This window comes from Parambassis ranga, chromosome 2 (genome assembly GCF_900634625.1).
Source record: "Parambassis ranga chromosome 2, fParRan2.1, whole genome shotgun sequence".
NCBI classification, from domain to species: Eukaryota; Metazoa; Chordata; class Actinopteri; family Ambassidae; genus Parambassis; species Parambassis ranga.
Window position 1 is genome coordinate 24,319,427 of NC_041023.1, and position 13,435 is coordinate 24,332,861.

At 43.1% G+C, this 13,435-nt stretch overlaps 1 protein-coding gene across 1 annotated transcript in view; it reads right to left on the bottom strand.

Annotated features, from left to right (window-relative positions):
• Nucleotides 1-12,242, bottom strand: part of apaf1 (apoptotic peptidase activating factor 1) — a 29,267-nt gene extending 17,025 nt beyond the window's left edge. The window contains exons 1-22 of the mRNA XM_028398308.1: nucleotides 12,081-12,242; nucleotides 11,368-11,549; nucleotides 11,089-11,278; nucleotides 10,797-10,994; nucleotides 10,270-10,459; nucleotides 10,063-10,175; nucleotides 9,843-9,974; nucleotides 9,534-9,772; nucleotides 9,253-9,420; nucleotides 8,993-9,124; nucleotides 8,800-8,913; nucleotides 8,105-8,289; nucleotides 7,860-7,986; nucleotides 7,483-7,608; nucleotides 7,259-7,399; nucleotides 7,043-7,168; nucleotides 6,809-6,955; nucleotides 6,325-6,453; nucleotides 5,926-6,051; nucleotides 5,009-5,128; nucleotides 4,803-4,928; nucleotides 1,596-1,721 (exon numbers count right to left, since the gene is read on the bottom strand). Coding sequence (XP_028254109.1) covers nucleotides 1,596-1,721; nucleotides 4,803-4,928; nucleotides 5,009-5,128; nucleotides 5,926-6,051; nucleotides 6,325-6,453; nucleotides 6,809-6,955; nucleotides 7,043-7,168; nucleotides 7,259-7,399; nucleotides 7,483-7,608; nucleotides 7,860-7,986; nucleotides 8,105-8,289; nucleotides 8,800-8,913; nucleotides 8,993-9,124; nucleotides 9,253-9,420; nucleotides 9,534-9,772; nucleotides 9,843-9,974; nucleotides 10,063-10,175; nucleotides 10,270-10,459; nucleotides 10,797-10,994; nucleotides 11,089-11,278; nucleotides 11,368-11,511 — 3,099 coding nt within the window. The 5' untranslated portion in view covers nucleotides 11,512-11,549; nucleotides 12,081-12,242. The remainder of the gene's footprint in view (nucleotides 1-1,595; nucleotides 1,722-4,802; nucleotides 4,929-5,008; nucleotides 5,129-5,925; nucleotides 6,052-6,324; nucleotides 6,454-6,808; nucleotides 6,956-7,042; nucleotides 7,169-7,258; nucleotides 7,400-7,482; nucleotides 7,609-7,859; nucleotides 7,987-8,104; nucleotides 8,290-8,799; nucleotides 8,914-8,992; nucleotides 9,125-9,252; nucleotides 9,421-9,533; nucleotides 9,773-9,842; nucleotides 9,975-10,062; nucleotides 10,176-10,269; nucleotides 10,460-10,796; nucleotides 10,995-11,088; nucleotides 11,279-11,367; nucleotides 11,550-12,080) is intronic.
• Between the last annotated feature and the right edge of the window lie 1,193 nt (nucleotides 12,243-13,435).

A 13,435-nucleotide genomic window follows, 5' to 3' on the forward strand; every position in this document is an offset into this window, starting at 1 on the left:
GAGTGTTTAACTCTCAGCTCTCAGCTGTTTTTTTTTTATTTCTACACCCCATCAGAGCGTCCGTGTCTTCCATCACAGACACACAAACCATCAGGTTACACCTGCAGACTGCATCGAAGTAAAATAGCTGGGCAGCATCACTTCTTCTTTTTGTCCTGTTAGTGGATATTTGCACCATACACAGGCATTATTTCATCCCATTCCTGAACTAAACTCCTGGTTAAAAGCGGTACACATGTGTATTTATTTATACACCGATGGAAGAGGAGCTGCTGTGTCTCGGAAACAATATCCACAGATAAGGCAGAACATTATCCATACATTGAGTAACTTGGCATACGAACATAAACTTTAACAGCAACTATACTTTACCAACAGAAACAAGGACACATGCACCAAGTCCTGCTTCCCTTGCCAATAAAAGCCAGTCAATATTTACTCTTGCTCAATCACTTTCTTGTTTTTTTTTAGTTTCCTTCTTGCCATGACATAATCTCAGAAATAGCAAGCGACACAGCGGTTGTCATGTCACATAAAGCAGGTTGTGTGTAGTTACACAGTGTTACTGCTGACCTGCAGAGTTAACACATTAGACATTAAACTACAGACTGTAGAACAACAACTGGGTTTGCTTTTTATCTTAAATACAGGAGTTCTGGGTAAATGTTCTGTATCTCAAGTGGGTAGATGAGCAAAGAGTGAACTGAACGAACAGAAAGCATTGTCCAGATAATCCTACCAATCATGGCCTTGTGTGTAACACTGCCGCTTCTTCCTCTAGAGGGAATCTGTCAATGGATTGAAGGTTGGAATCCATCAACATCATCAGCTCCATTTACATTCTCTCTGCATCTGCGTTAACATCTAAATACATACTTCCATTTTCCTGGTGAGCACATGTCAAACAGCATGAATCTGCATGGTTTCTGAATAGGAGGTGGATGGAGTGAGAATAGTGATGGTGTAGGCAGCAGCTGCATGAATACGGAATGAGTGCGGCGCTGTCAGAGAGGGAAGGAAGTGCTGCAGTGGACAGGTCTGATGGCAAGAGATGAAGATGAAGATGAAGGAGAAGGAGGAGGAAGAGGAGGAGGAGATGAGAGGGGAGGAAAGGGGAGCAACGGAGCATGAACGGTGGGGGTTGACAAAGCGTAACAGCCTGAAACACACACATACAGTTTCACACGGTCAACACAAGAGCAGGAGGGAGATAAAGAGCTATTGAGAGTGGCATAGCCAGAGGCGAAAGGAGGGAAGAGAAGGAAGAAGAGACAAAAGAGAGGGGTGAAGGATGGAGAGGTGAAGAGGCTGACGGAGGAGCTGGCAGAGTGTAACAGGTAGGAGGAAGGTGAAAACACCACCAAGGCCCGAAACACTGTGAAGATGAACAATTCAGCACAGCAGGCATTGTACTCAAGGTGAGGAATGAGGATGGAGGGGAAAGAATAATCAACAGAGCAGAAGAAATATGAGGAGCAGGGTGGGGGGAGGAGGTGAGAGAACTCAGCATCAATTAGGCAGGAGGAGAGGATGAGGGAGAGGAAGAAAGAGAGGAAGAAACGGCGGGAGGAAGAGGGGGAGGAGGAGGAGCGTACCCTGATGGTGGTGTCCTCTGAGGATGTGATGAGTGTTTGGCCATTGTGGCTGAACTGGCAGTGCAGCACGGTCTTAGTGTGCCCCAGCAGAGAGGCCAGAAGTTTACCAGAAGGCACCTCCAACACCTGGAAGGAAAGAAAACATTCATAAAGAGTTAATAGAGATCCAGTCAGGGAGGAGGAGAAAGCTCCTCTTTATAAAGCCACAGTGAGGGGGAGCACTTAAGGAGAGGAGTGAAGTGCCACGGCTGGCTCGATGGTGATAAGCACATCAAAAAGAAAGTGGGGAAAGTGTGAGCTTTGAGTGTAGCTGTTCAGTCCGGTCAAGACTGCAAAGGGCTCCTGAAGGTCTGACAGCCCTGCAGATATTACTGTGAAGGAAAAACAGCTTTGATGCTCAAAAGATAAAAAAAATAATAAAAAGAAAAAGTCACGGTGGTTGCTCACATGGGAGCGCTGCTTCTGCATGAAACCGTGCCATAGTAAGTTCAGAAGATGTGAAACTTTACAGGACATTCAAAGCTGGTTTGTTAAGATTTTGTGGATGTCCTTAAAAGATCAGCAAACACCCAGAGACTACCTGAGGCTGCCTCATTAAAACCTCAGTGAATGTCAGCCACAATCCTGCATTAAAGTCCACTGATTCAAATCTTAACTGTGACCCGATCTGTGAGTGTATAACAGCAGCGTGTGTCTGGGACGGGGTCCAATCTGAAGCACCTTTAAGGTTCTTTTTAAGGTTTTTTTAGCACCTTTTAGGTAAATTAGTATTTGTAATTATCCAACAAACACTCATTAATAATGACACCTCTCATCTGTTCACAGCTCTCTGTCAGCCTCTAGCTAAAGCAAAAAAAGACAGAAGAGAAGTCTAATAAGGAGAATATGAGGTGGAGCTCAGCAATTATGAGACATTCTGTAAAACTTCTGTTTTCTAATTAACCCCCTGGTAGATGTAGCCTGTACGATTTATCCCACACATGTGAGTTAAACCAAGTCTTGTTCATCTCCACTGTATTCATCCAATAAAAAGAAATATATATCAAAATCCATCTCCAGTCAGGTCCCTACAGTAATAAATAAAAATACAAATACATCCAACAATGTACCAGCACAGCACCTGTAGCTCTGAGGGTACAAACAAAAGGCCGACCACACTTTGGGGGGTTTTACCAGGCACTAACATGTTTACATCTCAGAGGAGAAGGTGGAAATGTCTGAGCAGCAGCATCAGCCTCGGGGCACGCCGGCTATGTTTGTCAAACTTCACGTCGAGATGCGCAGCGTTCAAAGCCTCAGAGAGGACGCCTTGGTGAGATTTACACATCCGGCTCAAGGATTTCTGGGATGGTGCAAAGAGGAATAAACACCTGAGGGTGTTAAATAAATAAAAAAAACAGGTTAATTTACAGGAGAGAGATGGGAAACATTTGTTTTAACGCTGAGGGACGAAACAAGCGTACAATCGTAGCAGACCTCATACGAGGTCACAGAAATACTGTTCTATTATTAGCCTTAAAAGGCACTTTGAAAAGGTAAACAAACTGCCAAAATAACACAATTAGTGATACACAGCCACACAAATATTACACTCCCCATATCACACCTGCACACTGCCTGAGCACAGAGCCAGCACCGACCTCTGGTAGGAGGGCAGCAGCCATCCGAACCTGCAGCCAACCGCCTTTAGCACACCACAAGCTGTCAGCCCTGACGCCTGGCACAGAACGCACACACACAGACACACACAGACAAGCACTGTTCCAAACACAAAGGCACACTCTGTTCCCTCCTGCACATCTCTCAGAAAGTTTGCACATTAGCATAACAAAGCCGGCATTTCAGGCTGACACAGCCAACTGACACATTACAACTAATTCTGATGAGGGAAGAATTAAATGAATCCACTGCAGCAGCAGGCATTCACTCTGAGACACAACAACCAGGGCTCCACCTGCTGTCAGCTCAGGGGAGCACATCAGCAACAGTTCTGTGGACTTGAACTTTGAACTGTGTCTAAATCTTATAAAACACACACACACACACACACACACACACACACACACACACACACACACACACACACACACACACACACACACACACACACACACACACACACACACACACACACACACACACACACACACACACACACACACACACACACACACACACACACACACACATACACACACATATATATATGTGTGTAAACAAACCCATCTATAAATGTATTTACTTAATCACAGGCAGTGATAACCTTAGAAAAACATTTTACTTTTTTAGAAATCCTACTCGGCGGTGTTAATATGGTGCAAAAAGCAATCTCTAAATGTGTGTTTCTATTAAAGACAACCTAATGGAATCATTTCACAGCAGTGTTAAGATATAATACCCACAATCAGATACACTAGTGTGTAGTATTATTATCTGCCGATACCTTTCTGTCAATAACGTGGTCATGTACAAACTCATCCGGAAACTGGCACTGTTTTAAAGCCAGACTTGTCTAAATAATAATAAAAAAAATGCTGTTAATTTTGACACAAATAATGTGTGAAAGCAGAAAACATGGCTGCCAAACTAAACCACTTCTACGTGTTAGCAAAAAGTCCCACTGATGCTTTTGGCTAAGGAACTCAGATCATTCTCACATCATGTCTGCTGTTTTACAGTCATCATTCCCTCTCAAATCGAAGGGCCTGAGAAGAGCTGTAATTAAAATCATTAACTTCTGTGTTCATTAAGTCTGCAGGACCTTTTAATTAATTAGAGCTGATCTGGGCTGCAGGGCGCTGACCTCGTGTGTGTCAGGGGACTCTGCTGCCGTAAGTGTTTGTGTTTTAATGTAGGACGGCGACTTTGACGAGGGAAATATCCTCTCCTGCTGCAGTGTGACGAGCAAGAACACACAAAGCAGGCGAGGTTCTCATTCTCTGCCTGTAAACAACAATTTATCACCGAGACAAAGAGCAGCAATGAGGAGAAGGGGAGGAGGAGAGAGGGACAAACAAAAAGATGTGAACTACAGAAACAGAGCGGAAGAGAAGGAGTGCTGAGAAAAAAAATCAGAGCGAGTTCAGAGCTGACCTGACAGATAAAAACAATGCTATTGTCAGATCTCACGACTCAACATGGCCTCAATAACACCTCAGTGGAGTAAAGAATTACAAACACAACGAAGGACACACAACGTGTCCCTACCTGCACAGTGCCGTCCTCCTGACCCAGGACCACAGCTGAGGGCTCCCTGCACAGACAGGTGCACCGGATCCTGGACACCTTCTCCTCTGACTGCAGCAGCACTGATCCTGTTCGACCATCACGCACCTGACACACACACACACACACTTTACCATGGAAGACTGATATACACATAATCTAGCATCATAAGCATCTGTTCAGCTCACCTGCAGTCTGTTACAGTTGTCAGCAGCAGACACAGTGGTTTCCTCACCGTTGAAGAGGACGTCAGAGTCTCTCTTCAGGCAGATGGCTGAGGACGTGTGGACCTTCTTCGTCTCCCACAGCTGCAAAACAAAAAGCAATATGTTTAACAAAAAAAACTCCAAGGCAAGGAGAAAACATCACCATCAGACTTCTGCATGAACTGAATTTCCTGCAAAGAAAAAAATTATTATATTTCATTGTTTTTATGCTGATTGCTGTGTTCTGCAGGATCAATGAGTCAACATAAAGCTGTCCTCACGAACAGAGAGAAAAATCTAAAGCAAGTCAAGGCAGCAACTGCACACTAAATTAGTGAGCTGCAGCAGGTGCTGCTGATGATCAGTCCTTGATGATTTGATTATCAGCAGCTGTGCAGACCTCTATAAAAACAGATGTTTTGCTGCTCTGGAGCATTCAGGTGTGACAAAGACTATTTGAAGTTTAACAGTGAGAAAGATTATTCACAAGATGGCTGTCAGTCTTCACAAAAGTGGTCGTCCTAGCAAAAGTCACCCCAAAGTTAGACCGTGCAAAGATCAGAAAAAACAAAAGAAACCCAAGAGCTACATCTCACTCTTCTGTCTAAGAAGCACATGGAAGCACGACTGAGGATCACAAACCTGCATCTGAACAAAGAACAACACCTGTGGGACAATGTCCTATGGACAGATGAGACCAGAGTGGAGTTGTTTGGTCTCAATGCTCATCACCATGTCTGCTGAAGACCAAACATTACAAGAGAAACACCTCATACACACTGTGAAGCTTGTAGGTGGAGGTCTGATGATTTGAACTCAGAACTGTGTACCGGAGTGACAAGAGGAAACTTGTGCCACACACACACACACACACACACACACACACACTTAAGTCTTACCCTCACAGTCTGGTCATAAGAACAGGAGAGCAGCTCAGAGCCGTCAGGAGAGAACTGGACCCGCTGGACCCAGCTCAGGTGACCACCACAGTCTGCCTTCTTCTTATTGGCCTCAAGATCCCACAGCTGGCAGACACACAAACAGCATATGAACTATTTTATTTACCACTAGCATATTTTTACTATTTTTATTGTAAGAATAAAATATACCAATAGGTTTGCATGTTAGTTATGTTCTCAGTCATCCAGGTCATTTTCATTCAGAAGGTTGAAGCCAGGCATCTTCTTCTAAGCAGCGAAACGTCGCCAAGAAAACCCAGACAAGTCCAGATGCCTTGCTTCAACTTTCTGAATATGTTGGTTATGATTTTGGATAAAAAAAATGTTTGTTTGTTTTACCTCCACTGTGTAGTTTGAGAAGGCAATGGCCAGCAGGTTACTGGTCGGACAGGCGTGACAGTACTGCACCATGCTCAGATGACTTGTCTTGATCTCCAATAGCATGTCTGAAGTTTCCACATCAAACACCTGAGAAACAGCAGGAGCTGGTAACAATGCACAAGTTTTATGATAACAATGCCCTCTGGTGGACAGACCCAGTAATGGCATCTCTGTTCAGGTTAAATTTGCTGCACGATGATGAGTTAAAATAATCTCTAGATCTGTGAAAACACTGGATTGACAGTGAAGAGACACACACACAGACATCTGTGCAGAGTTTAGGTTGTTTACCAGAATACAAACAAATGAAGATGCAGAGGATGCAGGCAGACTGATGTTTTTAGAAGCTCAAGAGAAGGAGGAGTCTCCGCACATTCACAACCAGGACACACACACGTTAGACAAACACACTCCTTCAGTGAAACTACAAGGACATACTCACAAAAACAGCATTTCTGGCTGCACATATAATGCGTTTGCCGTCGGCGGTCCAAGTGCTGCACTTAACGAGGACCTCTTCGTCGCTCTCTGCAAACATGCTCCTCACATCGATGGTCTTCCACTCATTGGCAGATGACACCTGAAAGAGCTGCAGTAATATGTGTGTGAGACATTTTTCTGAAGTTTAATATTCAAACAAAATACATTATGAAAAAGTGTTGTCGCCGAATATCACCTTAACCTTTCCATCGTTGGAGGATGTGGACAGGTAGCTGTCATCGGGGGAGAAACAGCAGTGGTTGACGGGCTGAAAGTGTCCAAACATGGTGTTCTGGGAGGACGGCTTGTTCAGGTTCCACAGCTACACAGACAAATAATAAAAGAGGCACGGCTTGAGCTAGAGAGATGAATGAGTAGTAAAAACTGGAATGATGAAGGACACAGCACACACCTTGACATTTGTGCACTCGTCGTTGGAGCAGGTGGCCAGCAGGAGGCGTCGTGTTGTGTTGGTGAACTGACAGTGGTTGACCTGCTCCTCGTGCTCCTCCTCAAACACCCTCAGCAGCATGGCTTGCTCTGCATTCCACACCTGAACGTATAAAAATATAAAATTTAACATGTGTGGTGCTGCTAGTTCGCCTGTTTATAGGTGTCATAAAGTCGCGGCCGTACCTTGACCTTCCTGTCGCTAGAGCAGGTCGCTAGGAGACGGTCATCAGGGGAGAAGGCACAGCAAAGCACCTCGTCATCATGGGCCGGGATCTCTGTCAGCTTCTCACCAGAGGTACTTTTAAACACCTGAGCACACAGGTATCAATGACAGCAGATACGTGATGATGTATAACTCATTACATGACAGTTATGCTGCAAAAAAACAAAAATAAGTTGACTTTTAATCTGAAGATTTTAGAGATAATACACATGAACAAATATATGAAATAAAATAAGTATATTTCAAACTAAAAAGATACATAAAATACATGAAAATTACACATTTTTGTGAGCTTCCACAACACACACTACAAAAACATCACTGTCTGTGTGGATACCTTGAGGGTCTTACTAGCTCCACAAGAGGCGATCTTGGTTCCATCATGTGAAAAGCAGGCGGAGTAGATGGAGCCCTGGTGAGGGTGGATCACCAAACGGGACAGATTTTCTTCACAACTCTTATTGCTAAAGAAAAAACACACATACAAAAAGAGAACTTGTGAATCCATTTTTGTACCATAATTGTGTTTCCATCAGACAATGGAGGGTAATTTGATTTGCATTATTAAATGACCAAAATTACAGTAAATCAAAGTAGAGTTTCCTGGTGCTGGCCCGGTCCTGCGCCTGCAGCCGAGCCTGTCTGTACACCTCAGAGTTGTGCGGCTGAGACAGAGCGAGCTGCACAACATCAGGAAAAGGACGCTGCTCCAGCTGGTGTCCGTTCAGAGACAGAAACTCCTGGAACTGGCTGCGCACTTGACTGTTCTGAGAGGACAGAAAATACAACAGCACACTTCAGTCCTCAGCACGACAGGTGATTAAACTGTTACTTTGCCTAAATTAAACACTGCTCCTTCGGAAGTTTCAAAGCCTGTTTTGTCCTCTTTAAATAGGTATGGGTGGGAGTTACGCATCACAGCTTCCACACTTGTGTTGCATAAAGCAATTAGACCGTTATTAAATCTAACATCGTGCAATGATGAAAATTGGAAAGGGAACAGGGGACAGCAAAGACAGGGAAGGACAATAAACTTGTCTTTGTACAGAAAATCAACAACAACTGACAGTGTCATAGTGAGGACAGATGGATTTTAAGGGGGGCGTTCACATCTGCAGCATTTGACCCCTGAGCTTAAGACCTTTGAGACAAGGTGGACTCGCACAAAAAGGACCACTGGAGCGTGGAAACTACTGTTATCCACTACACTGCAAAACCAGCCACACACAGCAGCTATATTTACTCTGTAAACTGTTTATATGTTTATATCTGCTGACCTCTTTGTCCAGAATGGATCCATACTCCACATAGTCATTGATGAGGGGGGCTGGACCCATGATCTGTGCCTTGATGCTGACCCAGTCCAGAGAGAACATGAGGGAGTATAGCTCCTGGACAGAGACATGGTGAGCAACGTCTACATTTACTGTGGCATTAGGAAGAGTGTGTGTGTGTGTGTGTGTGTTTTACCTGGGAGAGGTTGGCTTTGGCCATGTGGTAGGTAAGAAATCTGATCCAATAAAGACATTCCTCGTCTCCTGAGGTGGGAGGAGCATCCCTGTAGTGCTGCTGGTACTGATAGACCATCTTAGTGTGAAGACCCTAAAGCACACACACACACACACACACACACACACACACATATATATATATATATATATATATATATACATATACATACAGTCTATACTGTGGCAAAGCAGTACTTATACTGTCTCATCCAGACGGACCTCGATTTGGGATCTGTTCTGTTCCACCAGGAAGTCCAGCTGGAGGTCATGAAGGTAGTACAGGAAGGGTTTATTGTGACTGTCCACAAAGAGCAGAGACCGGTTTACAAACTCCTCCAGGATGTCTTCCACCTCCTCCGGCTCCAGATCCCACAGAACAGAGAGCACCTGAGACAGGAAGTGATGACTTGTATCATGTATAACAGGTAAAGTCACATAAAGACAACATACAATTGGCAACAAATTGCATGCTGCCATGTTGTAAGAAGAAGTTTACAAACCTTAGCAGGAATTTTTACATCCTTTTCTAGCACTGTAAGGTCTTTGTAAAGTTCTCGATGCTCATCAGGAAGGACCTCGATGCTCGCAGACATGGCCTGGTCCAGGGCATCGTAGTCGTAAGATGACGACTTCCGTATCCGCTTGAACTGCTTCTGCTGCAGCTGGCCGAGGTAGTAACGCCACCGGTTTGGTTTCTCTTTGAGCAGAGCGCCAATCAGAGACACCACCAGCGGGGAGCCTGATAAAGAAAAAAAAGAGTAAGCAAAAACCAGAATTTGCAAGTAAACGCTGAATGGACCTTTACAGACCTTTACATTCTCTGACGATGCTGCGGGCCTCCTCGGGCAGACTCTGTGGCTTCATCTTAGTGTACAGAGCAAGAACCTCCAGTCCTTTGTTTTCATCCAGACCGCTCTCCACTTCCACCTCACATTTAGTTCCTACAAAATGAAAGCATGAAAGCAGTGTCTTATTCAACATGAAGAAAAATTGTGTTCATGTGTATGAAGTCATTCACAGGACACGTACCACTGACACAGTCAGTCAGGCTCCTGTTTCTGGTGGTCAGAAGAATGCGACAGTGGACATCAAACACTTTCAGCACCGTGCTATCCCAGATGTCATCTAGAATCAGCAGAGATCTGATAAAAAGTATGTGAAGAGTGAACAGTGAACAGTGAAGACCTTTTCATCTTAAACTCAGAGCAGGATTTGAACACAGCTCAGTTTAGTGACCTCGGGTATCTGCGCAGCATGAGGAAGCGCAGGCGCTCCTTGGCTTCATCCAGAGAGCTGGGGGGCCGATGGAGAGCCTGGGAGTCCAGGCTCTGCTCCAGTCGAAAACACAGTGACTGGATCTTCACCAGCAGGTCCGGCTTGTCCAGCTGGCCGATGGACAGCCAGTGGATTCCTCCAGGAAAACACTCTGGAAACATGTGAGGGAAACAAAGCTATAGACAACCATGTTCTCACATGGTAGTGTTATGATTCTGTCAGAAATGATCATTAAGAAAATTTCATCCCATTGCTTTATAGACATAGTTGATTTATGTTTATTTTTTATTATTGATATAGATAGGAATATTTTGTATTATTAGAAGACAAACCTGGAGAAACATGGAAATAAGGAGGAAAAGAACAAAGATGAAAAAGAGTAGGAAGAAGACAGAAGAGAAGAGGGAATAGAGGAAGAAGAAGAGGAAGGGTCCTAGTTTCAAAAATGATAAATACTGACAGTAGAATCAGTTTTTTTTTTACCGTACCTTCGATGAGTCCATGATGTCTGACGGACTCAGCAGCGAGCACAGACTTGCCTGAGCCTGCCATGCCAAACACTGTGACCCAGCCAGGGTCCTTCTGCAGCCGGTAAAGTTTATCCCTGATCTGGTTCACCAGCTCTGTTCTGCTGACAAACACCACGGGCCTCTGTGGTACTCCACCTTCACTGAGCACTGTCTGGACTGTAAAACAAACCACATATAGACTGTGCAGGCAGTCTAACAGGAGACACCGATAGACCTCCCCCACCACCACCCACAGCTTCCAACATCTCACCATAAGATGTACAGCTATCAGACGAGCTCCTATGGACCTCCAGTGAGATGCGTGGCAGGTCCTGTTGGAGCAGTCGGGCCAAATCATCATATGCCTCCTGAACCAGGGCCTTGTAGAAAGAAATGTAGGCACGGTTGTCCTTCCTCAACAAGAGCTCTATTAGGGCTGCAGCCTGATCCTTCCTGGTGGGCTGGAGGGAAAATTAATCACTTCAGCCACTGCCACGCCAGAAATTAACCAATTAAACTCTTTTCTGTTCGTCCTTCATCAGAAACTCACCTGAGTCCTGATTCTTTCCTCCTCGTCCACAGTCATCCCACCATCGCTGACCATGTGGTCCATCAGATAGGAGGGCTTGATGTCTTCCTCCAGTCTGCGGCGAAAGCGCAGCAGGCAACTCCGCGCGGCTTCCTCCAAAGCCATCTCCGCACGACACACCAACCATGCAGGGTCCTGTGGCACTGCAATGAGGAGGAGGATGAAGTAGAAAGACCGTTTGTCAGTAGTTGATTAATTAATTGCTAGGCCATTATGTTGTACATGTTACATTATGGCGAACATTTACCTTTATTTAATCAATTAAATTAAATATTAAACTGAGGCATGAAACAAAAGTGCGCAGTTTAAATGGGACTATATGTGATACTATCTGTGTAACTTTTACACAGAACCAAAAAGGGAACAGGAAGAACCTAAAAGTGAAAATAAAATGAGTGAACAGCTGTTCACAGAGGCGTCAGCAGGTTAAAAGTTCACACTGATTCATTTCCTTTAATATCAACAGTTACTTTTTGACAGCTCTACAGTGTCAGTCTGTCAAAAATAATAGTTTAAAACACTCTCTCTCTTATCTTAGCCGTGCTCTTACATAGTTCCTTCTTACTAACGCTACACTGACACACTTAGCTCATTCAGCACTTGTCTCAACAAGTTCACTCACTTTGACTCGCAACAAGGAGAAACAAAGAAAGTCGCCACGAGCAGGTACTTACGAGTTACTTGTAGCGTTTAACAAGGAGGTCTTTTTTTGTTGAACTGTATTTGATTAAAAGGTGAAGTCCCGTTTTAAAGAGTCCAATGATTAAAAAAGACCATTTATTTCCTCCTCTGTGCTTACACGCCCAATTTGCGTATTTGACAGAGCAGCTTCCTGATTCACAACAAAAACAACAACCCAGGGGCGAATCAGCCAATCCTGTTGCGATATTTAAACCACGTGATGGGTGAGGTCACGCTTTCAGCGAACGAGTAACTGGGCAAACTGATGCTGCGTTCAAGGACAGTTTTTCTATCGTTCGAATGTGAGATTTATCATTATAATATCGTAGATGTTTATAACTTTTAAAAATACAAAAAGAAATTGTAAACTACTGCGACAATGATTTATTATGCGCGTTTGCAACAGATATGCTAAGCCGTAAATATCTGCCTATGTACAATGCTTATTTTACTTAATTTATTAATGTAATTAAAAGTTTTCTGTACCTAAAACTTTACATTACTGTAACTCACGCTGTATTGCTTGATAACGACTTATCGAGGCTCTTAATAATGCCAGTTAACTATTAGTTCTATGCTGATTGTAAAATCTTTTAAAAAAAAAGTATAATTTTATTTTCACTAACATATTTACCTAACTTTTGCCTATACGTAAACGCAGCAGAATTGCCTGGTGACAGCAACCGATGAGAGCATGTTGTTTATTCCACAGGACACTGATGCATTGATAAGGCAATTATGTGTGGCCATAAATAGATGAACTGTGCAAAGCTGTAGACATAGTGACATGTCAGACCTGTCAAACAATAACACTTTCTCTATAATACATTTTAGATAAATACAAATAATTATAATTAGGGGAGTCTGAGAATCAAAATTCAACATTTGTATCTGTTTAATAAAGAAAATATCTGGAAGCCCAGATTTATTTCAATTATATAAATATGATCCTTGTAATGTAAAATATGTTTTACAATTCTGAATGGCTGACCGTTTCTATTAAGGGTGCATATTATTGGTATAAATGAATAACAAGATTATAATTGGAAAACAGATAATTTAGGATTTTAATAGTAAATAATAAATATGTATTAAATATATAATCAATATTTCTTTATTTTAGGAAGACATCACCTTTATATCAGATTTCATTATGACTTAATAACCATGCTCAATTTTATTTTTGGTATTTTATTAACTGTGATACAGAAAAAAACAAGAACAAAAACGGAACAAATTCCCACATTTTCATTTTGTGAAACTACATTAACAATTTTTTTTGTTGTTGTTTTGATTAATTTTGGACAGAAAAAACTTAAGTTCGGCACCTTTTCAGTTCCCAACATTA